At 39.8% G+C, this 23,854-nt stretch overlaps 1 protein-coding gene across 3 annotated transcripts in view; it reads right to left on the bottom strand.

Annotated features, from left to right (window-relative positions):
• Positions 1 to 23,854, bottom strand: part of LOC139785315 (xanthine dehydrogenase-like) — a 63,738-nt gene that overhangs the window by 26,626 nt on the left and 13,258 nt on the right. For all 3 annotated transcript variants that reach the window (XM_071724485.1, XM_071724486.1, XM_071724487.1), the window contains 3 exons: positions 11,974 to 12,070; positions 10,253 to 10,488; positions 9,862 to 10,109 (listed from right to left, as the gene is read on the bottom strand). In XM_071724485.1, coding sequence (XP_071580586.1) covers positions 9,862 to 10,109; positions 10,253 to 10,488; positions 11,974 to 12,070 — 581 coding nt within the window. The remainder of the gene's footprint in view (positions 1 to 9,861; positions 10,110 to 10,252; positions 10,489 to 11,973; positions 12,071 to 23,854) is intronic.

Raw genomic sequence — 23,854 nt, 5'->3', positions numbered from 1 at the left:
CCATAACTTCCCTCGGGGACGACGCGCCTATAGAATTCGTCATACCCGGTCACGGGGAAGACTACCTAGACCTCACGCACACCATGTTGAGTCTTCGCATACGCGTAGAAACTTCTCCCCTAGCAGAGGCGGCGGTGGCGACGGCGAAACAAGTACACCAGGCGGAAGTGCGTCCAAAGTAGGCCCTGTAAATCATTTACTATATTCCATGTTCAATCAAATCGACGTATATTTCAATCAAAAGCTCGTCTCGCCCCCAAACAACGCCTACGCGTACCGCGCGTACATAGAGGCGTTGTTAAATTATTCTTCACCCGCAAAAACTTCCCATCTGACCTCTTGTCTGTGGGACATGGATACCACCGGATTCATGGACGCACTCGTAGATTCGGAAACACCAAATCCAGCTCTCGTGAGACGTGCTTGTTACATTCACGAGGGACATGCGCTAGATCTCATAGGTCATCTTCATTGCGACGTTTTCAATCAAGATAAATTTTTAATTAACGGCGTGGAAGTTAGAATGAGACTCGTTTGTTCGAAGGATTCGTTTTGCCTTATGGAAAATACTTCGACGTCGAAAATACGCATTCTAGACGCCAGTCTGCTCGTGAGAAGAGCAAAAATAAGCCCTGGCGTTTTACTCGCGCATGCGAGAATGTTGAGCAAAACTACCGCCAAATATCCCCTTACGAGAGTCGAAGTTAAAACATTTACGATTCACGCGGGTCTCGTAGGAGAATCGATAGATAATGTAATACTCGGTCAACTGCCGAAACGGATAATAGTCGGTTTTGTCGATAACAGAGCGTTCAACGGCGATAGAAAATTAAACCCGTTTAATTTCAAAAACTATGGTATAAATTTCTTTTCACTGTACGCCGACGGTATACAAATTCCCAGTAGGCCGTTACAGCCAAGCTTCTCGAAAGACGAGCCACTTTACGTCGAAGCTTATCACACTCTCTTTTCGGGAACCGGCATACACTTTTTGAACGAGGGTAATTCTATAAGCAGAGAAGATTACGCCGAAGGATTCACACTTTTCGCCTTTGATCTTACGCCCGACTTATCCGCCAATTGTGCCGGCCATTGGAATCTTGTGAAACATGGCAGTTTACGATTAGAAGTGCGATTTGAAAAAGCACTTACCACAACCGTGAAACAACCTAGCTTCCGAAGCGCGGATCTAGCTCGCGGCTGGTCAGGGTTCGGAGTAGGCGCGGAGGAAGACACAAGACTCGATTAAAATAGAAAACGTAACAAGGTTTATTCAATTAAGCGTAAATACATCGGGGTGATCGCGGGGATCGGCACGAACAGAGATCGCGGAATGCAAATATCGGATGTACAGTGCTCGCGGTATTTTACAGCGGATTTCTGTCGGCGTGCCGCGGGTGACGCGGGGTGGTTCGCGGAGATCGGCGCGAATATCGCAGAGATCGCGCGTGCGGCGAAGGTTGAGATCGCAGAGCGCGAATAACGTACAGTGCTCGCGGTATTTACAGCAGAATACTATCGGCGTGCCGCGGGTGGCGCGAGGTAGGGGCGCGAAGCGCGGAAGCGGCGATGAGATCGCGCGGAGCAGGATCGGTCTAGCGCGAGTCCGATCACCGAAAAGCGCTCGGTGGAGGCAGAGTACGGGGCTCTACCCCCGAGGACGGCTGCGAGCGGCTAGATCGAGGAAAAGGCGCGAGACCAACCACCGAGAAGTGCTCGGGGGAGGTAGAGTACGATGGCTCTACCCCCGTTGGAAGGCTGCAAGCGTCTGGAGACGGAGCGGTATCCGGCGAGAAGCGCTCGGTGGAGGCAGAGAAACGCTCTACCCCCGGTCGGATAGCCTCGAGTGGAAGGAAGCTGGTCGTTATCGAGAATCGCTCGGCGAAGACAGAGTATGCCAGAGGCACTCTACCCTCGTTCTGACTTGCTTTAGAGAAGCGGATGCGGGAATTCAGGATCGGTGCGGTCGGTCGGAACGTTGATCAGGAAATCGCATTTAGTGTTAAAAACGCTCGCTTTATATAGCCGTCGCGACGGCGTTACGGAGTGGCGGGGATAGCGACGGCAATCGCGAGCGCCGGGATGGTGCGGCGGAACGGTCGGAAAATACGGCGTCCCGACGCCGCGATTGCGTTCGGCGGTCTTCGGTCGCCTTCGGCACCGCTCGGCGCGTTGAGGCGGTTGCCGCGGTAAGCCCGTTCGCGGACTTCCTAACGTTACATTAAAGCGTTTAAAATAAGGTGGGCACACCGTGCCCGCTTCTCGCCCTGCGGGTGGTCGGCCGGGCGGTCTCGGCCTGGTGTTCGGCCGGAACGATGCAGTTTAGGGGTGCATCGTTACAACCGTTAACTGTATCGTTTACGCCGAGTTCGATAATGTTCTAGAAATCGACTCCTCTCGACAAATCATCGTCGACTTTGCCGGTTAAATGTCGACAAATAATATTTCACAGCTTTATGGTACATGCTTTATTTTTACCCCACCACTACATATTTTCCCCATCGCCATTTTCCTGCGTAAAGTCCTGCGAAAAGAGAGATTCAGTTTCACTCGAGACACGAACGTCGACGCTTCGCTTGAAAAAATAGAGAGTGCATTTTGAACTATAGATCTGGTCATCGATATACAAGGTTTCCGTGATATCAACGGAAAGTTTATTCCGAAAAAAGTCGCAGTTGTCGCAATTAACGCGGCGATCGCCGGACACTGGATTATGTTGCCACCCTATCCATTTGACGATCTACCCGAAAAGATAAGACGTGAGAATAACTGGCTTTCGCGAAATTATCATGGAATCGAGTGGTTCGATGGTGAAACCGATCTCAAATGTTTCACGCTACATCTGCGAGAAATTACGCGACAAGTGCGTTACATCTACTGCAGAAGAGTGGAAAAGGCTCGTTACTTGAATCAACTACTTTCCAGAAACATATATAATCTGGAAGAAATTTCTCCACCGTTCAAAAGTTTACCGGAGACCCGAGAGTACAGACAACGCTGCTCACATCACGGATTTCGTGTTTCGACTACGGACAAAATTGTTTGTGCGTTACGTAACGCTTTTAAATTGAAACGTTGGATAGTCTTGCGAGACAATAGCGAATGTAGCAGCAGCAGTAGTAGCAGCAACAGCATCGACTCGAGCTACGATACTAATCTCTCACACGTAAATTTGGAAACAAGCGACGACGAAGGTGAAAAAACCGACAGTGACATTGCTATAAAAATAAAACAGTGGCAAAAAAATAACGAGACAGAAGAGAAAGAGAAAGGAGAAGTAGCAAAAGCTTATTATTCAATAGCGGGCGTAAGAAAAGAATACATCTTCAATAACTCGCTGATACGCCCGTCCAAGAACACTAGTGCGACCAAAAAAGGTAAACTCCGAAATTATACAAATAATTCCTCTCGTGCGATCACCACTTCGCTGTGTAAAAAATGAACTCGCTAGAAATCTTACAAGCGTTGCATCATCTCAGTGTCAGATATGCGGGTGTCTATCCTGCCGACAGACTGCCGAGGGTGTGGACGAGGTCGACAGCCATCGTCGCTAACACGGACGATCACGATCGACCTGGGCAACATTGGGTCGCCTTTTACATCGACGAGCAAGGAGCAGGAACGTATTTCGATAGCTACGGACTACCACCTTTAGACTCCAGATTTCTCTTACGCCTTCGTCGGAATTCCACTACGCATCGATGGAACACCGTGACGCTACAATAAGGAACGCTCTCTCAAACTTGCGGACAATACTGCTGTGTATTTTTATATTTTATGTGTAGCGGTTATAATCTTAGCCAGTTTCTTAATCTGTTTAGCGACAATTGCGAACGCAATAATCGTTTGATTGTAAAATTATTTCGTAACATTTTTCTTCATAATAAAAGCGCATGCGTAAAACCTCACGTTGAATGCTGCCATATTCAGGCGTGTACTTTTAAAAATAATTTAAAAAAATACTTATATTCCCTTGTATCAATGTATTATTTTATGTAATAAACATTGTTTGTATCTTCAACCCCCTCCCGTCTATTTATTCATTCCTTTTTCTTTTACGTTAAAATAGTTGCATCACGTCACAAAGCGAACCTGTCCGTTCCTGTTTTACACCCTTATTTCCCCAGGAAATAACGTAGACAAAACTTTGAAAGCAAGTGTATTTGATTATTTCGTAAACTCTTTGTCCAGACACAAGTCCTAAAAAAACACGGTCATAAATCATGAAAACTATTCTCTAAAAACGACATATACGCGTCACGTCACAAAGCGAACCTGTCCGTTCTTGTTTCTTCCCCTACCCTCGAGGCAAAACGCTCTTAAAAATTCCACTTTCCGTTTTCGGCATCTTAGCGTCCTATCCTTTTTTGAGCTTAGCGTCGTCTACCACGTGCTCCCGCCAAAATGACGCTGGTCGGCTCTTCCGCTATTTTTCTGCGTGACTTCAGCGTCGTCCACCACGTGCAGTCCCAAAAAGACGCTGGACACCTTAGGCGGGAGAGCCAATCAGACGCTGGGTAGGTATGGGATATCCAATCAAAACGCTCCATTTAGTTACTATTTTGAATCCGACATTTTTGTTTCGTAGTCGTCTACCACGTGCAGTCCCAAAAAGACACTAGACACCTTAGGTGGGAGAGCCAATCAGACGCTGGGTAGGTATGGGGTATCCAATCAAAACGCTCCATTTGAATCCGCCATTTTTGTCTTGCAGTCTTCGACCACGTGCTACCCCATCAATGCCGCCAGACACCTCAGGGGGGAGGGCCAATCAGACGCTGGGTAGGTATGGGGTATCCCAGTGATCGGCAAAACGCTGAAATTGGGCATGGGCACCCGCGAGTGCCCACGGATGCCCGCCGGCTGCATGTCTACAGACAACTTCATGCACAACTCAGAAGCGCATTTTGTTCTGGATGTACTTTCGGATATAAATGAATAAAATAAAGAAGAGCATCAAAGAATATTTTGCTATACAAAATCAGATGACCCAAAATTAACATGAAATAGTAACGATGTATATTTTGAATAAACGGTTCTTATATATTGTAATAATAACGCATATAAAAGTTTTATAGATTATAATATAATTAATAATATAACACATAATATTATAATAACAATTATTACTAATTATTGTTAAATGTAAATTGTAAAAAAAAGTTAACGTTAATTGTTTTTAATTAAAAATTTAAAAAGTATAACACACATAACAAATATTTAATTTATATTTGATTTACAATTGAAATCTGATATTATTTGCGATATATCGGGTGTTATTGTCCTGGCAGAACTTAAACGAAGTATTGCGTTTAAATGTGAATCTGTTAAATGTCCGCGTAACCGTGATTTATTTAATTTCATAATAGAAAATAATTGTTTACATGAATATGTAGAGCCGAACATACTCATTATTTTTGCGGCGCGAGCGTGTAGTCGAGGAAAACGCTCTTGAGGTACATGTGAATAAAATTGTACGATGTCAGTTGTGTGGAAACGATTTGTAAGGAAAATGTCACATTTCAAATCAATTAATTCTAATTGTATATCTGAGGGAACGATATTAATATCAACAGTAAAAGGTGTCATAAAGATAAGCAAATCTATTTCTAAAACATGCATTTCCTTGAAGCGACGGTCGAATTCACCATGCAATAATTGAAGTGAATTTATATACTTTTCGTATTGCTCATCTTCAATGTGCACAAATGATAAATTTGGAAAGTGCAACAACTGTCGGGATTGAAATTGATTAATCCATAAATTAAGTTTCATTTTAAAAGAGCGAATTTGATCAAACATATAAATAATTAATTTATCCTTGCCTTGTAAAGAATAATTTAATGTATTTAAATGATTAGTGATATCCGAAAGAAAAGCAAGATCGGCGATCCAGGAAGGCTGTGACAGTTCAGGCACAGATTTATCTTTTATTTCTAAAAAAATAGTTATTTCTTCGCGTAAACGAAAGAAACGCTCAAGAGTTTTACCTCGACTAAGCCATCGCGTTTCACAAAAATAGGGGATATCAATATAGTCCGACTCTAAAGAAGATAAAAACTCACGAAATTGGCGATGGTTCAATCCTGTAGTTCTAATAAAATTTACAACTTTAATAACAATTTTCATTACTTCGTCATACTTTAAAGATTTTGCGCACAAAGCCTCTTGATGAATAATACAATGGATCGAATGTATTTCTTGTCTTGATTGCGCCATTAATTTTGACTTCAAACGTCCTAGGAAGCCCGTATTACATCCAACCATTGCTGCAGCACCATCAGTAGCAACTAAAGCTAATTTGTCCCAAGATAGGTTTATGCCTTCCACTGCTTCTTCAACACTAGACAATATGTCTTCTCCAGTTGTAGTATCTTTCAGATGTATTATATTTAAAAGTTCCTCAGTAATAGAGAGGTTGCTATCCACACCACGAATAAAAATTGCCAATTGTGCGGTATCAACAACGTCAGTACTTTCGTCAAGAGCTAACGAAAAAGCAATAAAATTCTTTGCTTTTAATAGCAATTGTCGCTCGAGATCTTCACTTAATTTTTCAATGCGGCGTGCCACAGTTCGAGGAGAGAGACTAATTGATTTAAATATATTTACATTATTAGGACATACTGTCTCTGCCGCAATTTCAAGACATTGCTTGACAAATGGACCAATGCTAAATAGACGTGATTCGTGTGCAATAAGATGAGCAATTTTGTAACTAGCATACAAAGCAGGCTTATTTAATTCCGATTCTTCTTCCTATATTAGAAGAATAATATCTTTGTGTAATTAAATGTAATGTATTAAATTAAATAATTAAAACTCTAAATGTACACGGAAATAATTTTTTGTTATATTTTACCCCTAAATTCACTACAAACTTGGGACAACTTGACAACCAAGGAATTTTTAAAATATACAAAAGACATTTTACAAACAACGTGATAAAAATTACCAAGCAGATTGGTAAATTTTGAAAAATTATTGAAATTTCCTAGATATATTTTAGTAAAATTAATCAAACATAATTTATATTTTAATGTAATAGATACTAATATTTTTTATTATAGTAGATATTAATCAGAATAGCTCGTATAAAATTCTTGGTAGTACATGCTGTCCCACAACTACCATGATTTCAGGGTAAATTTTAAGAGAAAAATCTCTCCGTGTAGTAAAATACACATATTTTATATCATAATAATATATTGGGTATGGGAATAAGTTTTAATCGTTTTCCATAGATGGCATTAATAGTATCGCTTGCATACTTTTCTAACCTTTCGATAGATGGATTAACAGCTGTGTATGTCAGCTGTGTAACGCAGTATAAGACTTCTGTTTGAAGTGTAAACAACAAGTATCATATCGCATCGAAAATGTCGGAATTTGTTCCAAAAAAGCAGCATTTGCGGGAAGTTCTTCTCCACTACTATTTTTTGAAGAAAAGTGCTGCGGAAACGTGCCGTTTGCTTGTGGATGTTTACGGCGACCATGCTCCATCGGAGCCAACTTGCAGATATTGGTTCCAACGCTTCAAAAGTGATAATTTCGATGTCAACGACAAAGAACGCGAAGGTGCCCCAAAAAAGTTCCAAAATAAGGAACTTGAGGAATTGCTTGATATTGATCCATTACCGACTTCAACTAATGCGTTTGAAACAAGCTATTCAAACAAAACGGCCGGAATAGCACGATAGACACGAGAAGCTGATTCTGCAGCACGACAACGCTAGGCCACATGTTGGTCAACCCGTCCGAACATACTTAGAAGGGGTGAAATGGGAGGTCCTACCCCACCCGCCGTATTCACCGGACATTGCCCCTTCAGACTATCATTTGTTCCGGTCGATGCAGTCGGCACTTACTGGAGTGCGCTTCACTTCAAATGACAGCATACAAAAATGGGTCGATGACTGGATCGCATCGAAAGAAATAGAATTCTTCGCTCGAGGAATCCGTTTATTGCCTGAAAGATGGGCGAAGGTCGTCGCTTCAGATGGAAACTATTTTTAATAAAATCATTTAATATCATCATATTCAAACTATGCTTTTTTTCTACATAAAAAACGATTAAAACTTATTCCCATTATATTATTAAAAAAAATTACTTTATTATCGATGACAGCTAATTTTAAATCGTGCACAAGTTTAACTCGCTCCGATCCTTCTATCTTGTCATAAGTAGTTCCATGTTTTGTGTTATAATGTCTTTTGACATTATATTTTTTTGGAATTATACACATTTTACAGATCAAACATTGTGCTTGTTTATTAAGTTTGATTGTGAACCACTTCTCTTCCCATAAACTCTCAAAACCTATACTTAAGGATCTTTTCGCACTTTGATTATCCATTTAACAAATTAAATTAAATTACGAAATCGCAAACACAAACGTGACTGACAGTTCTAGACTAGACGGTTAGAGAAAATTTACTATCGCTACTGTCGCTTGGCTACAGTTTTTCTTTTATTCACTTATTCATTTATTTAATAAAGAAAAACTGTAGCCAAGCGACAGTAGCGATAGTAATAACAGTTAAATGTTAAATGTTAAATGTTAAATGTTAAACATTTAACAGTTAAATGGATAATCAAAGTGCGAAAAGATCCTTAAGTATAAAATACGGGCTTCCTAGGACGTTTGAAGTCAAAATTAATGGCGCAATCAAGACAAGAAATACATTCGATCCATTGTATTATCCATCAAGAGGCTTGGTGCGCAAAATCTTTAAAGTATGACGAAGTAATGAAAATTGTTATTAAAGTTGTAAATTTTATTAGAACTACAGGATTGAACCATCGCCAATTTCGTGAGTTTTTATCTTCTTTAGAGTCGGACTATATTGATATCCCCTATTTTTGTGAAACGCGATGGCTTAGTCGAGATAAAACTCTTGAGCGTTTCTTTCGTTTACGCGAAGAAATAACTATTTTTTTAGAAATAAAAGATAAATCTGTGCCTGAACTGTCACAGCCTTCCTGGATCGCCGATCTTGCTTTTCTTTCGGATATCACTAATCATTTAAATACATTAAATTATTCTTTACAAGGCAAGGATAAATTAATTATTCATATGTTTGATCAAATTCGCTCTTTTAAAATAAAACTTAATTTATGGATTAATCAATTTCAATCCCGACAGTTGTTGCACTTTCCAAATTTATCATCTGTGCACATTGAAGATGAACAATACGAAAAGTATATAAATTCACTTCAATTATTGCATGGTGAATTCGACCGTCGCTTCAGGGAAATGCATGTTTTAGAAATAGATTTGCTTATCTTTATGACACCTTTTACGTCGGCTAAGGGATGGCGTTACATGTACCTATCAATCCGCGATCGCGACGGATTAAAAATACTAAACACATATCATATTTAAAAAAATAAAAAAGAATATTTTATTTTTTAAAAGTACCGCCTACCCATTTTATTGCTTCCAAAAAATTATGTTTGATAGAAAACTACTCCAAGATTCTACAAAAATTTTTTCGTAGTTGTACCAAAAAGATATTGGAACTAAAAAAAAGCAAGAACATTTATTTATTTTTTTTTATTAATGTTTTTGTCAAAAACCTTTCCCGAATTTTCCACAAATGTGTCTCAATGATATCTACAACATATTAAAATTTTATCAAAATCGGTTAAGCCGATCAAAAGATATAAATTATTTTCGAAATTTTTATTTTTATTTTTTACACCAAAACGGTTCAATATTATGGGCTAATATTTGACTAATTTGTAAGTGACACTGATAGCAATCAAAGCAAAAAAAATCAGCATGAACCGTGTGGGGGCACATTGATCCTTCTTATCCGGCTACGGCCTTTTTTCAAGTAGTAAGTCAAGTAACTTACTTTTAATTTCGGTGGAAATATCGGTTCTTGAGTAGGGTCGTACGGACCGAACTCTTTGGAATTGAAAATCTCAGTTGGTTCGGACGTGAAAACCTTTTTACAGCAGGCGTCGCCCATTGAACAGGTTCTCGTATTGTTTGTTCCTTCCTCTCGTACGTTAATCATTAACTGCGATCGTTCCCACTCTTCCGTAAAGATCTTGAATCCCTCTATAATCGGTCTGTATCCTGTACATCTGCATAGATTACCTAGGAAATATGTAATCAATTCATTATTATTATTACGTTACATATAATTATGTTATGCATTATGCGTTTATATGCCAATGATATGAACCAGCTTTGTCTACGTAAAGTCCTTACGTACTACGCACATACTCCAAATACATCACCTTGAAACGCAGTTTCCAAATTGTCCATAGTTGGTCTTGGGATACTGCGCAACAGAGCGTACATAGACATGACTATACCAGCTGTGCAAAATCCACACTGCGACCCATGTGCCATGGCAATACGTTCTTGTACCGGGTGCAACTTGGTCTTTGTGCTACCAATACCCTCCACGGTGGTTACAGCTAAACCATGCACGGCGCATACCGGTGTTAAGCATGCGTTAACAGCCAAATGACTGTTTCGATTTATAAGATATAGGAAATTAATTTTAAGGCTCCTGGGCTCTTTCCCGACATCTCGTAAAATGTGACGTCAGGAGCGAGAAACGTTGAGATTTGACATGTTGAGAATTCTTGCATGGCATTTCTAAATAAAAAGGTATTTGCATAAAGTAACACTTCAGATCACTTCAGCACACTTCGAAAATACTCCGAGTTCAGGTTAGGTCTACCCCTTTCCCTTGACAGTTAATAAACAGCCGTAAAATGAATGTAATACAAAACCTAGTCATGCGTCTGCGCATAAGGGCCAGCGCACGAACATTCCAATCAACGCGTTTTTGCACGAAATGAAAGAATCTGGCAGATAAACGCGGCGGTCTGTCTCGCGAAGCGAGATATTAGGGCCTTGGCACATAGAAAAATTTAAGCAGTAAAACTTAAGCAGTATAAGAAATCAACGGTATGGATTCGCTACCGCTTAGGGCCGTGCCTTAAGTTCTTGACTGTAATTGGCTGATTTGCTTACTGCTTGAGTTTTACTGCTTAAGTTTTTCTATGTGCCACGGCCTTTAATCGTTAAAGTTGACGACTATTCAGGTTAGAAAATCTGACATACCGACCAAAAAAAGCGACTGAACGTACTCCGTGGCCACATGCGCATGCTCCGTAGCCACATGTGTAGTGTACTTCGACGCGTCTTACTTAAATAAATATCTTGTTATTTGCAACCTGCACATCTTAAATCTTACAATGGCATACTCAGTCCAGCAATTGAACAATAATCCGTTGCTTGTGGTTTAGGACATCATTGGCAATGCAAATACGTGTGCGAAATTTAGCGTCTTACGCCTTACGTGAGAATCTTGCGTTACGCGACACGCAAGCCAATCGTACGGCAACGCACAAAGAAGAACGTAACGTAATTAGTCTTATGTTACGTACGTTACGTTACCCTTTTCTTCGTGTGTTGCCGTAAGATTGGTTTGCGTGTCGCGTAAGTGCTGGTCTACAACCTTGCTTTAAAGGGTATTTAAGCTCTAAGCCGTAAGAAATTGACCAATCACAGTCGAGTATTCTCCTCACATTCCACTGTGATTGGTCAATTTCTTACGGCTTATAGCTTAAATACCCTTTAAAGCAAAGTTGTAGACCAGCACTAACGCAAGATTCTCACGTAAGGCGTAAGACGCTACGACAATGTTCGTGCGCTGGCCCTAAGCCTGCATTGTTTCACATTCGTTTTACGGATATTTAATAACTGTCAAGGGAAAGGGATGCAACTCGGAGTATTTTTGAAATGTACTGAACTGACCTGTAGTGTTATTTTAAGCAAATATCTTTTTATTTGGAAATACCATGCAAGAATTTTCAACGTGTCATTTCTCGCTTTTGATGTCACATTCCAACATGGCCGCGATGAGTACCCAGGAACCTTAAGAAAATAAATTTTTTAGAAACAATCCAGATCATTATATTATAGTACACTATGAAAAGGATACATGATTTTTCCTGCAACACGATCAAACTTTGAAATCATAACTGTACAGGCTCCACACCCTCCTTCCGCACAACCAAGCTTTGTACCGGTCAATCCAACTGAATCGTTATACATTAAGGATGAATAAACCGATATACAAAAGTTATTTTTCTAATCATTTTTCAATTTTTCTTAATTATTTTTCATATATGGAGGGGTAAAAGCCTTAAGGCTGATTTATAGAGACCGTAACCGTTGATTTAAGCCGTAATCTTTAAGAAATTGGCCAATTACAGTAGATTGTTCTTCTCACATTCAACTGTGATTGGTCAAGTTCTTAAAGATTACGGCTTAAATCAACGGTTACGGCCTCTATAAATCAGCCTTTAGTGGTGTAAGTCAAATTGGTAAATATACCGAATAGGGGACCCACCTCCGGTGATCTTAACCTTGACATATGTTGTCAAGGACATGACCCTGAGTAACTTTTCCTTATAACATAATCGTCGCTCATTGCTTATTTAAAAGTTATAAAAAAAAAAGTTTGAAAAGTATATAGCAGTTATTTTGAGTATTGAAAGGTACAAATGACTAATGTATGTGGAAATAGTACATGTACAAAGGAAAGTCGGGGATCCTGGAGTGACGGCCGAACTCCGACGGGAAAGCGCCCTCATCTAAGCGGAATTAAAAATTTCGATTATTTTCCCTTATGAAAAAATACACTCAACTTTTGGTGTTAACCGTTAAAAAAACACCATAGAAAAACCCTTAAAGTTGGGTGTGATTTCGGACCGTCAATTGAAGGTTAACCATCATTTGAAGGTTAATCTTCAATTGGCGGTCCAAAATCACACCCAACTTTAAGGGTTTTTCTTTGGATGATGGTTAACCTTCAAGTGATAGTTAACCTTCAATTAATGGTTAATCCTTAAAAATGACGGTATAAACGCTAAAAATATAAACCCTCAAATAAAAGTAACAAACATGGCGTCCCAATGAGAATCTCTTAAGGGCTTCGCTCGCTGAATCGGACTCCTCGCCTCGATCCTCCCTCTCGGACGCTAGCTGCCGCAGCTCTCCCTTTCCTGGCGGTGAGCTCTCCCTGGTAATCCGACTCTCGCTCGGTTGGTCTTCAGAACACGCGCCGCAACGATCAATCCGTCAAGAAAGAGGTAACGGACTCGACACGTTCGAAGAAACGCAAGCAAGTGCGGCCATGACACCTAACGAGGCTCTTTGAGAGTAGCGACTCGCGCGTCGCGCCATCTAATGTGAAACGATCGGGCGTTGTACATCCAACGATGAGGATCAATCTCCAACCTACACTAAACATTGAGGCTTAATCCCCAACCTACACTTATCATTGAGAATAAACTCCCAATAAACACTCATCATTGAGGATTAAACCCACAATTTGCCTAAACCTTAATGGTCAACACTCAATCTACACCTAAATTTAAGTGTTGACACTTAACTTTGATGACAAACACTAAACTTACGCCCAAATTTGAGTGTTAACTCTCAATTTGGGTGTTAACCATCAAAGTTGAGTGTACTTTTTCATAAGGGTTGATTATTCTGTCCTTATCCAACGAGATCCTACGAGATATCTGTCCTTGTCAGATTGCTACGCCATGTACACTGCGCGTGTGTACATGCATAAAATCTGCGATCAATGAAAATCTTTCTGAACAGTCTTTTTGTTAAAGCAGAGAATAGTTAGCATAGAAAAAGGGTAAAAATAAAGGTATTTATTTAGAATACGAGCTTGAACGCGAATATAGATGAAATTATGTTCAATCAACGCGTTTTTGCACGAAATGAAAGAATCTGGCAGATAAACGCGGCAGTCGACCCAGTGAGAAAGCTAATATCGAAACGATGTCGAAACGACGTCGAAATTAGCTTAAACGTTGAAATTAGCTCGATTATTGCTGGCAAGGGTAAAAAAGTCAACGTTTGTTTGAATTTCGACATATTTTCGAGTAACCTTAAATAAACTGATATGAATGATAGACAGCCACTCCTGTTACTGTTTTGTTCAATGTTACTGTTGCAACTCTGTGCACATCCGTTTATATGTAAAATCTCGATTCGAGATCGAAATGATATCAATATGATACTTTTAATTCGATGTTGAAAATACTCATCGATTCAACATCGATTCGACATCGATTTGACGAGTTATTTATAATATTCGCCGTTTTAATTGTCTTGATATATGATTAGTTAAATTATTTTGTATATGTACTAAAAAAGACTACCCGGTAAAAAATTTTTTATATAAAAACATATCTAAATATATAAATCATACTATAATATTATATAAAATATTATATAAAATATGTCTATATATGTCCATATGTTTTTTTTTTTATATAATCTCTGTTAGTATGTACAAGAAAAATAATAAAAAAAGAATTAGAAAATAATTAAAAGAATAATTTTTGCATTGTTTTTTTTTGTTTTTGCATTTGTCATTTATTTACCTATATAATTATATATAATATCATATATAAATGTAATAATGTATTTAAAATATGATTATATATAATTACATATAAGCAAATGTTTCACATTTGCACACTTTATTTTTTTGTAAAAAAAAATGCAAAAATTATCCTTTTAATTATTGTCTAATTTTTTTTTCTTATTATTTTTCTTGTACATACGAACAGAGATTATACAAGAGAAAAAAAACATAATATGGACATATATGGACATATTTTATATAATATTTTATATAATAATATATAATTATATCCATATATTTAGATGTTTTTAAATAAAAAAATTTTTCCCGGGTAAATAAAGCCGAAACATTTACTTTTAATTATTTTTTTATCTTTTTAGTTATCTCGAGTGAATAAATAAATTAATTAAAATAACATCTTTCTATTTAGCTCCGACAGTTGGCCCATTTACCACATTATTATTAATAGTATTATTTATTATATATCCAAATTTTTGTTACATAGTTTTTGATATTTACCAGTTAATATATCATTACAAGATTTTTGGATAATATAAAGATGTGTTATATACGAGTATAAGCAAGAAGGAAGTGTTAGAGTCAGAGGATCCCCACTAGGCCGTTCGATCATCAATGTCAAGCAACGTTGGACGCGGTTACTACTTAAATGGGTGACCGGTTACCGACTGAGAAAGCGGATTTTTTCAGGCGGGTGGCTGTACACACACGGCATAGATATTATTCATAATACTACTTATTCAAAGAAATCTGATTTATCTTATAAATGACATGCTTGTGGCCAAAGTGTTTGGCATTTACTTTCAATGTAACGTTTAACATTTTTTTTGCAATCTTGTAATGAAATATTTCTGCGATGTTTCTGCAATCTTTCTGTAATGTATGGAAACTAAAAAATTAATGGATTTCTGGAAATGCTGCAAATCCTTCCAAGTTTTACAGTCCCCACATTAATCTGCAATTGAGAGGCCCATCTACAGCACCTGCACCTGCACTGTAGTATGTTGAATTCGCACTACTTTTGATGTCGAAAATTACTTGAAATTGAGCTGATTTCGATGTCGAAAATTTCTCGAAACCAAGCCCGTCTGAATCTCGAATCGATGTTGGATTTCGATGATCATATTTCGATATCATTTCGATATCATTTCGACTTCTTATTTCTCACTGCCTCGCGAAGCGAAATATTAATCGTTAAAGTTGACGACTATTCAGGTTAGAAAATCTGACATACCGACCAAAAAAAGCAACTAAACGTGCCCCGTGGCCACATGCGCATGCTCCGTAACCACATGTGTAGTGTACTTCGACGCGTCTTACTTAAATAAATATCTTGTCATTTGCAACCTGCACATCTTAAATCTTACAATGGCATACTCGCAGTCCAGCAATTGAACAATAATCCGTTGCTTGTGGTTTATACAGAAAATGTTCTGGGATAAGAATTTTACGGATCATAAACAAATGATATATTACGAATGATATGATATTTTTTATTTAACTGTTTTTGTGCATTTGGTTAGAGCAGAGTACAAACCAAAACAAATCGTTTAAGTTGTCGACTATTGCGATTAGAAAATCTGTCATCAACGAAATGCAGCGATACGAGCATACGCCGTGGCCACAATCACGAAATTTTAAGAAGTAAAGCGCGCCACTAACCTATATAGGTTAGTGGCGCGCTTTACTTTATTCAAATAACTTTATCAGTATTGGACGTTGAGCCCGTATTTTAAATTACTAGAAAATAATTAACGTGAAAAACATATATATTTTTTTAAATGGCGCAACAGTCCGAGTCGGACCTAGGCCTCCCCCAAAGTCATGTGATTGTGATGCGCACGCAGGTTGTAACAAGCACATGAAATACATTAAATAACACAGAACAAAAAGCTCTAATAGACGTCCACTAGACGTCCATCATGGAGATTAAAAACCTCCATTAGACATCTATGTAACTTCCCATGGACGTCTACTAGGCATCCATAGTTCCGCATTTCACACCTCCATTCGACCTCCATTAGACGTATTGATAGATCTCTTTTAGACGTTGTATAGATTAACCATAGATGTTTAATGGAGCTTTGGTGGATAATTAAAATATGTTAACTAAACGTTTTATAGATTCTTTATGGATATACGTCTTGCTTACAACAAATTAGATAATTATTTATAAGTTGTATCCAACAAATTATCAAAAAGTGCTTCGCAGACTTCTGCTATGTGATACCAGAGGTATCACTTCAGATGATCTGCAGCAAAGAATTATCGCAGTCAGGCCTCTCACAGGCTCGCCTCTTATACTAGCGCGTGATGTTTTTTTCTTACGAGAAAGTACTGGCGCATGGTAGCCGCGTCGCGGCAGTGCGCGTTACTAACGCTCGCGGTTAATCTACATATGTATATAACGTAATACTTCTAAAAATTGTATAAAAATTAATAATTTTAAATTATCTAAAAATTTAAATTTACTTATAAAACTTAAATATTGATCTGTTAGAAACATTATGTATATAAATTTATTATACATCCATAATAGACGTCTAATGGATGTCCATTATGGATTTGTAGAAGATATCTATGATGGAGACAGTATGGATCTCTATTAGATATCTATCTGACGTCCACCGTGGATATAGAGGTCGCATGGAGCTATGGATGTTGTGTGGACGTTTAATGGATGTTATGTTCCGTGTGTTATAATTATCTATTATAATAACAAATATATAAAATGTATAATATATATGCAAAACACATGCTATTAATTCAACATATATGAAAATATATTAGGCTTTCGTTATCTAACGCGGTGTATTTTAATATATAATTATGGCCACAGCGCATGCGCAAGTGGCCAAAGCGCATGTTCGTGTCACTGCATTTCGTCGATATGTCAGATTTTCTAACCTGAATAGTCGTCAACTGTAACGAAAGTTAAGAGCGAAAGCAATTAAGAACATTCAGGGGAAAAACTTCGAGAGAGGGAGTTTTAGAAAGAATTTCGGGAAAGGAAATTTTGGGAAAAATTTTAATAAAATGAAGGGAAAAGAGGTGTCAAAAGGCGAGGAAGGGGAGAAGGAGGAAAAGAAGGGCAAAGAAGAAGGAGGCGCTCGCAGGGGGAAATGGTATGGCAACCGAGCTGGGACCGACCGGGAGTGTTGGTCCTGTGGTAAGACGGGGCATTTCATACATATGCGAGGAGAAGTGAATAAAATCATTGAGGAGATGAAAGAGCAAGGTGTAATAGAGGAGTCCAGAAGTTCTTGGGTATCACCGGCAGTTATGGTCCGGAAAAAGGACGGCACTATTAGATTCTGTGTTGACTACAGGGGATTGAATAAGGTGACAAAAAAAAGATTCATTTCCCATGCCAAGGATAGACGATATCTTCGACCAACTCTCTGGTAACATTTGGTTCTGCACCTTTGATTTAAAAAGCGGTAGGTAAAAATCCGTTCTAAAGATAAGGAGAAAACTGCATTTTTGATCGGGAATGGCCTTTGGCAGTTCACTGTCATGCCTTTCGGACTCTGTAACACTCCCGCGATTTTTGAGCGGTTGTTGGAGAAGGTTTTATATGGGTTACTGTCGAAAATTTGCTTGGTATACTTAGATGACATAATTATTTTTGGGAAAAGTTTCGAAGAAATGATGGAGAACTTGAAGACAGTTCTTCAACGGTTATTAGAGGCAAATTTAAAGATAAACACCCAAAAATGTGTTTCTGAAAAAAAATCAAATATTTGGGACACTTAGTTTCTACGAGAGGCATAACTACTGTCCCGAGAAAATTGCCGCTGTGAAGGACTGGCCAATTCCGCATACAAGGAAGCAATTACGGAGCTTTCTGGGTTTTTGCTCATACTACCGTAGATTTGTGTGTGTGTGTGTGTGTGTGTGTGTGTGTGTGCGTGCGCGTGCGCGTGTGCGTGTGCGTGTGCGTGTGTGTGTGTGTGTGTGTGTGTGTGTGTGTGTGTGTGTGTGTGTGTGTGTGTGTGTGTGTGTGAAGGGATTTTCTTCCCTCGCAAAACCCCTTTACATCCTAACGGAAAGTCAAACCAAGTTTCATTGAGATGAGAGTTGTCAAAATGCTTCCGAAGAACTCAAATGGAAATTGTCTTCCTCCTCAGTTCTCTCTTTTCCGAAAGGGGAGGAGGAATTTATTTTAGACACGGACGCGTCTAATAGCAGAATCGGCGCGGTCTTATCCTAGAGACAAGAAGGAGAAGAGAAAGTAATTGCATATTTTACTCGGGTGTTATATATATATATATATATATATATATGTTTGGCGTATCGCCTTGTATATATATCTTAAAGCTGTTTGCCTTGTTTAGTTTTACGTTTTGTCGTAGTTGCTTAATTAGTATCACATAGTAGTTGGATTTAGTTATTATTTAGTTATATTTAGTTATATCATTGCTCTTATTCGCGCGAGACGTCGGTGGATCGCGATCGGTAGAAATTTATGCGACTCACCAATCGGTGCTCCCATCGTTCATCCACCGACGGCAGCAAATTACCCAAAAGGGAGCAAATTACTCGCTCGCGGCACGTTGCAGGACCGCGAGCCTCACTCGCCGTTAAGAAGTCGTAGAACGCGCATCTAGACTTTGGAAACGCTCGGCCGCAGGCTCACCGATCTCTCGCCTGCCTTGCCCTGCTTGCGTGTGCCTGCTTGCTATTGCAAATCTCGTTTTTGAATGCATGCTGGACCAGACGAGGCTTTTCTAAGCAGCCACGAGACAGAACGAGAATCGGCGGACTTCTCCAAGAGATGACCGGCGGACCAACGGTGAGTCGCTTTTCGCTTTTTTTCGTTGCATGCGCACCTTACTTGCTTTCTCGTTTTACAAAACTTGTTCGTGAGGGGATTTTAATTACTCCCCTCTGGCCCTTCGAGCAATTTAGACAATCTCACCTCCGGGGAACTGACACCCCCCCGTACAATATATATAAGCAAAGCTGAAAGGAATTACTGTGTGACGCGTCGAGAACTTTTAGCGATTGTCGATTCAATTAAATCCTTTCGCCATTATCTTCTCGGGCGAAAATTTTTAATCCGTACAGACCATGCCTCTTTAAGGTGGCTTATGTCCTTCAAAGATTTGGAAGGGCAACTGGCACGGTGGCTGGAGAAACTCTAGCAGTATCAGTTTGAAGTCGGAAGGGACAGGCGCACAAAAATGCCGACAGCCTGTCTAGACGACAGTGTGAAACGTACGGCTGCGAGTATTGTGAGAAAGTGGAGAAGAAATATGCGGATGGACAGTTAAGGCCATTGCACGTAACAAAGTTTTAGTCATAATCGTAAGGCCGTAAGAAAATAGACCAATCACACTCGATTATTGGTTAAATTCCGATAACCCTGGCGCCTTAATTTGACGATGGTTTCTGGTAGTGCTTTTAATGCTGAACAAAAAATTACATAGGTCTTATAGGGCTAACTGCTCTGGTTTTCGAGATATACGGTGTTAAAGTTGGTAAAACTTTAGATTAAGAGCGACCTCACCGATTTTAATGACCTTGATATGTTGTCGATATAACGAGGTGCCACAGATTTACAACTTTTCACGCGTGGAAAGCCGACGCATGTACTTTGAAAGCACACTATGTGTCTAGTTTAACAATAGTGGAGCCCCCCGCAGAAGGGCGGAACCTACTGCCTCCACGCATACACTTTCCACGCAAAACAAGGTGTCACGAGGTGCCATTTTTCAATATTTTAACTATTCTGTGCTATAACAAATTATTTCTGTTACAGATAATAAATATTTTTACACAATGCAACTTTTCATACGAAGCGACGAAAGAAGAAAAAACGGGTTTTTAACTTTTCACGCGAACTGAGGTTCACTCCCACCCCCCCTGCTTGGGGGCGGTAGCCCCTCCCTCGCCTACGTGTGTACTGTTTATACACACACAATTGAAGTATTATTTAAAAATTTATATTATTTATTTTTAACTTTAACACTGTATATCTTGAAAACCAGAACGGATAGCCCTATAAGGCCTATATAATTTTTTGTTCAGCGTTAAAAGTACTACCAGAAACCATCGTCAAATTAAGGCGCCAGGGTTATCGGAATCTTGCCGATTATTCTTCGAGCTCAAGGAGAATAATCGACTGTGATTGGTCTATTTTCTTACGACCTTACGATTATGATTAAACCTTTGTTACGTGCAATGGCCTTTAGAAACTATCGCCCGGATTGTTTTAGAGGGAAAAAAGTTGGAAAGCTGGTGAAGGGAGCAGGAAGAGGATCCGGATATTTCGGTTTTTGACTGTGCGAAAGAAGCCGGAAAACGTCCGTCGCGTTAAGATTTTCGCTAGGGGCGTTTCTGCTCGGGTTTATTGGGCGTATTGAGATGCGTTGGTACTCAGGGACGGAGTTCTCTACGAGAGGTGGGATTTTCCTGATCTGAAGTCAAGTTTCTTCTTACTTGTTGGCCTACGAAAGCGGGTGAAGAAAGTATTGGAGATGGCCCATGACTCTTCTTCTGGGGGATATTTCGGGGTCAACAAGACCCTGGAAAAGATCCGAGGTCGGTTTTACTGGGCCACGTGTAAACAGGATGTAGAAGACTGGTGCAGGATCTGTAGGGTTTGCATTTCTAGGAGGAGACGTCCAGGAAAGGGAAAATCCCCGTTTCAAGTTTATAATGTTGGGGCTCCGTTTGAGAGAGTCCAAATGACATCCTTGGCCCCCTCTCGATATCTTCTTCTAGAAATAGGTATCTGCTCGTGATCGTCGATTGCTTCACCAAATAGGTGGAAGTTTTCCCAATAAAGAGTATTAGAGCGAGAATGGTAGCGGAAGTTTTCTTCAAACAGTTCATCTCCAGGTACGGAGTTCCTTTTGAAGTACACACAGATCAAGGAAGAAATTTCGAATCAAAACTATTTTCCGAATTAGTGGAATTGCTTGGGATTAGAAAGACCAGGACTACCGCTCTGCATCCTCAGTCAGACGGGCACTACGGTCAGGTCGAACACCAACACCAAACGATAACGAATTATTTGGCAAAATACATTTCCGAGAATCAAAAGGATTGGAATCGTTGGGTTCAAAGGTTTCTTCTAGCTTATAGATCTTCGAAGCATGAGTCTTCTGGCGTTTCTCCAGCCGAGATGTGCTTTGCTCGGAGACTTCGTTTACCTTTAGATTTGTTTCAGGGAAGCCCCCCTGATTCGGGGTCGCAGCCGGCAGGAAGTTTCGTTAGGAATTTGAGGGAGAAACTAGAGGAGGTACATTCCAATGTGAGGGAGAGGATGAACCTTTAGTTTGCTAGGGTCAAAACTTGGTATGACCGTAAGCCAGACAAGCTCTTTTTCAAGAAGGGCAGAAAGTTTGGTTATACAATACCCGAAGGGAAAGGGGAAAGGCCTCAAAGAGCTCTTGAAAGGGCCCTTATTTAGTGGAAAAAAGCTCAGTGATGTGGTATATGGCATTCGAAGGTCGCCTAAACATAGGAGTAAAGTTGTCTATGCAGATAGATTAGCTCTCTTTAGGGAAAGGGAGTCTGGGAGCAACTAGTTAGAGTCAGTGCCCGGGGGAGTTTGCGAGAGTGAGATTGTAATTTAATTTTACCTTTACCTTTTTTTGAATTATACTGTGCTCGGAAATGTTCTTTTTCCACAGAATCTTATTTGGGTTCCCGCGGGAAGATCTTTGAAAGAGGATTTCTTGAACGGAACTCGGAGTAGGCTTCGAGGGGCTTAAGAACAGCCGAAACTTCTTCGTCGGGGATTCCAAAGTTTTTTTTTTTAAGAAGACTGCTTCGGTTTTTGACTGAGGTTTTCCGAGGGACTTGGGCAAATGCCGAGGCAAGGACTTGGGGAGTCTTAAAAGACGTTGGGACCTTGGGTCTTCAGAAAGTCCCCCCCCCCCTTGTCCGAAGTGAGCCTCAAGAGGAGCAGTGTCAGCGGCAAGAGGATGGCGGCTAGAGGGTGTCGGCAAGAGGAAAGCGTGAGGACCTTGGGCGAAACCTCTACGAGGAAAAGCTGTCTGGTCACCCGAAAGTCGGCTGGAAAGAGGGGGCTAGCCCTCTCAGGGAGAAGTCGAACGGGGACCCTGGAGTCAGTACCCTGTTAAGAAGAGGACTTCCTGCGGACGAGGCGGGGCCAAGAGTCGGAGCCCGGTAATCTGTAGCTACAGCTCAGGGTAGGGCGAGGAGCCGTTCTGATGCCCGCCTGGCAGAGGAAACGTCTTCGTGTAAAGGCTGCCCTCCTAGATTGTCGGGACGACAATCCTGAAGAGAAGGGGCAGTGTTGCGTCCGCGCTGAGTTTGTCGGCGTCGCTCGGTATTGCCGCGGAGCGTCCTTGACTACGGGCGTTGCCGTAGGTATAAACAGCCCGGCGAATTCGAATTCGGACTGACGTGTCGGTTCACGCTTTGAGATTGTAACCGGGATTGTAAATAAACGAGTTCTCTTAGTAAAACGAGTGCCTCGATCGTTATTCCTGCGGCCCGCGGGAGTTTGTGCAAGTGCGAATGCAAGTGCGTGAGGCGACTTAAAGAGGGTGGTTAGTAATATCAATTTGATAAAAATTAGTTCAAATTTATGGAAGATCGTCTATGGAAATCTATCGTCCATGCCAAAGTTGAAAATAATTGTCTGCATGGTTGTCGAGTAATTAATTATTGAAGTTATATTCTTGTCTCTCTCTTATACACGGGCGACACAGCAAAAATGTTACCTAACCTGTAACATAACTCTCGAAAGCATATTAAAAATGATAAGAATTTAATGAAAATAGGTGCAAATAATTCTTTACATATTTAGGAAGAATTTTCTCGAAGACTGAAATGATTCGTCTTTATAATTATCAAGAAATTGTAAAAATAAAACAAGACCACATTTATTATTTTCACATTTCAACGTGGATAATAACGTATTTACCCCGTAAAAACACATTTTGCCCCTTTTTACCCCATTAGAGGTCGAATTTCTAAAAAGGAATTTTTAGTGAGTGCTTACGTCATAACAGATTTAGGAATTTTGGTCGGTCCGTAAATGCAACATTTTAGAGAAAAATGTTTCAGACAAAAGTTGTATGGTTTCAAGGGTTTACATAAGATGATGTCATTGGTTTGACCTTGGATAGGCGTTTGAAGATCACATAAAGGTCACCTTCAATTTCTTAAGTAGAACTCCTCATATTGTAATATATCGTTTAAAAGGGCATAAAATAAGAAAAATTTTGACATAAGTTAGAGGTCGATACGTTAATCCATTCAAAAGTTATTTAGGTTCAAAAATTGGTTTTTTCGAACTTTGACCCTAAATAATTCCCGAACGGGTTAACGTATCGACCTCTGGTTTGCGCCAAAATGTTTCTTTTTTTATGCCCTTTCAAACAATATACTACAATATAGGGTGTTCCACTTAAAATTTTTTAATGCC

Source organism: Temnothorax nylanderi, unplaced genomic scaffold (genome assembly GCF_030848795.1).
Source record: "Temnothorax nylanderi isolate EJ_2023f unplaced genomic scaffold, tnyl_v1.0 TNYL_tig0778_pilon, whole genome shotgun sequence".
In the NCBI taxonomy this organism is placed as follows: domain Eukaryota; kingdom Metazoa; phylum Arthropoda; class Insecta; order Hymenoptera; family Formicidae; genus Temnothorax; species Temnothorax nylanderi.
The sequence above is the reverse complement of the archived record's forward strand: the minus strand, read 5'-3'. Positions and strand labels throughout refer to the sequence as shown.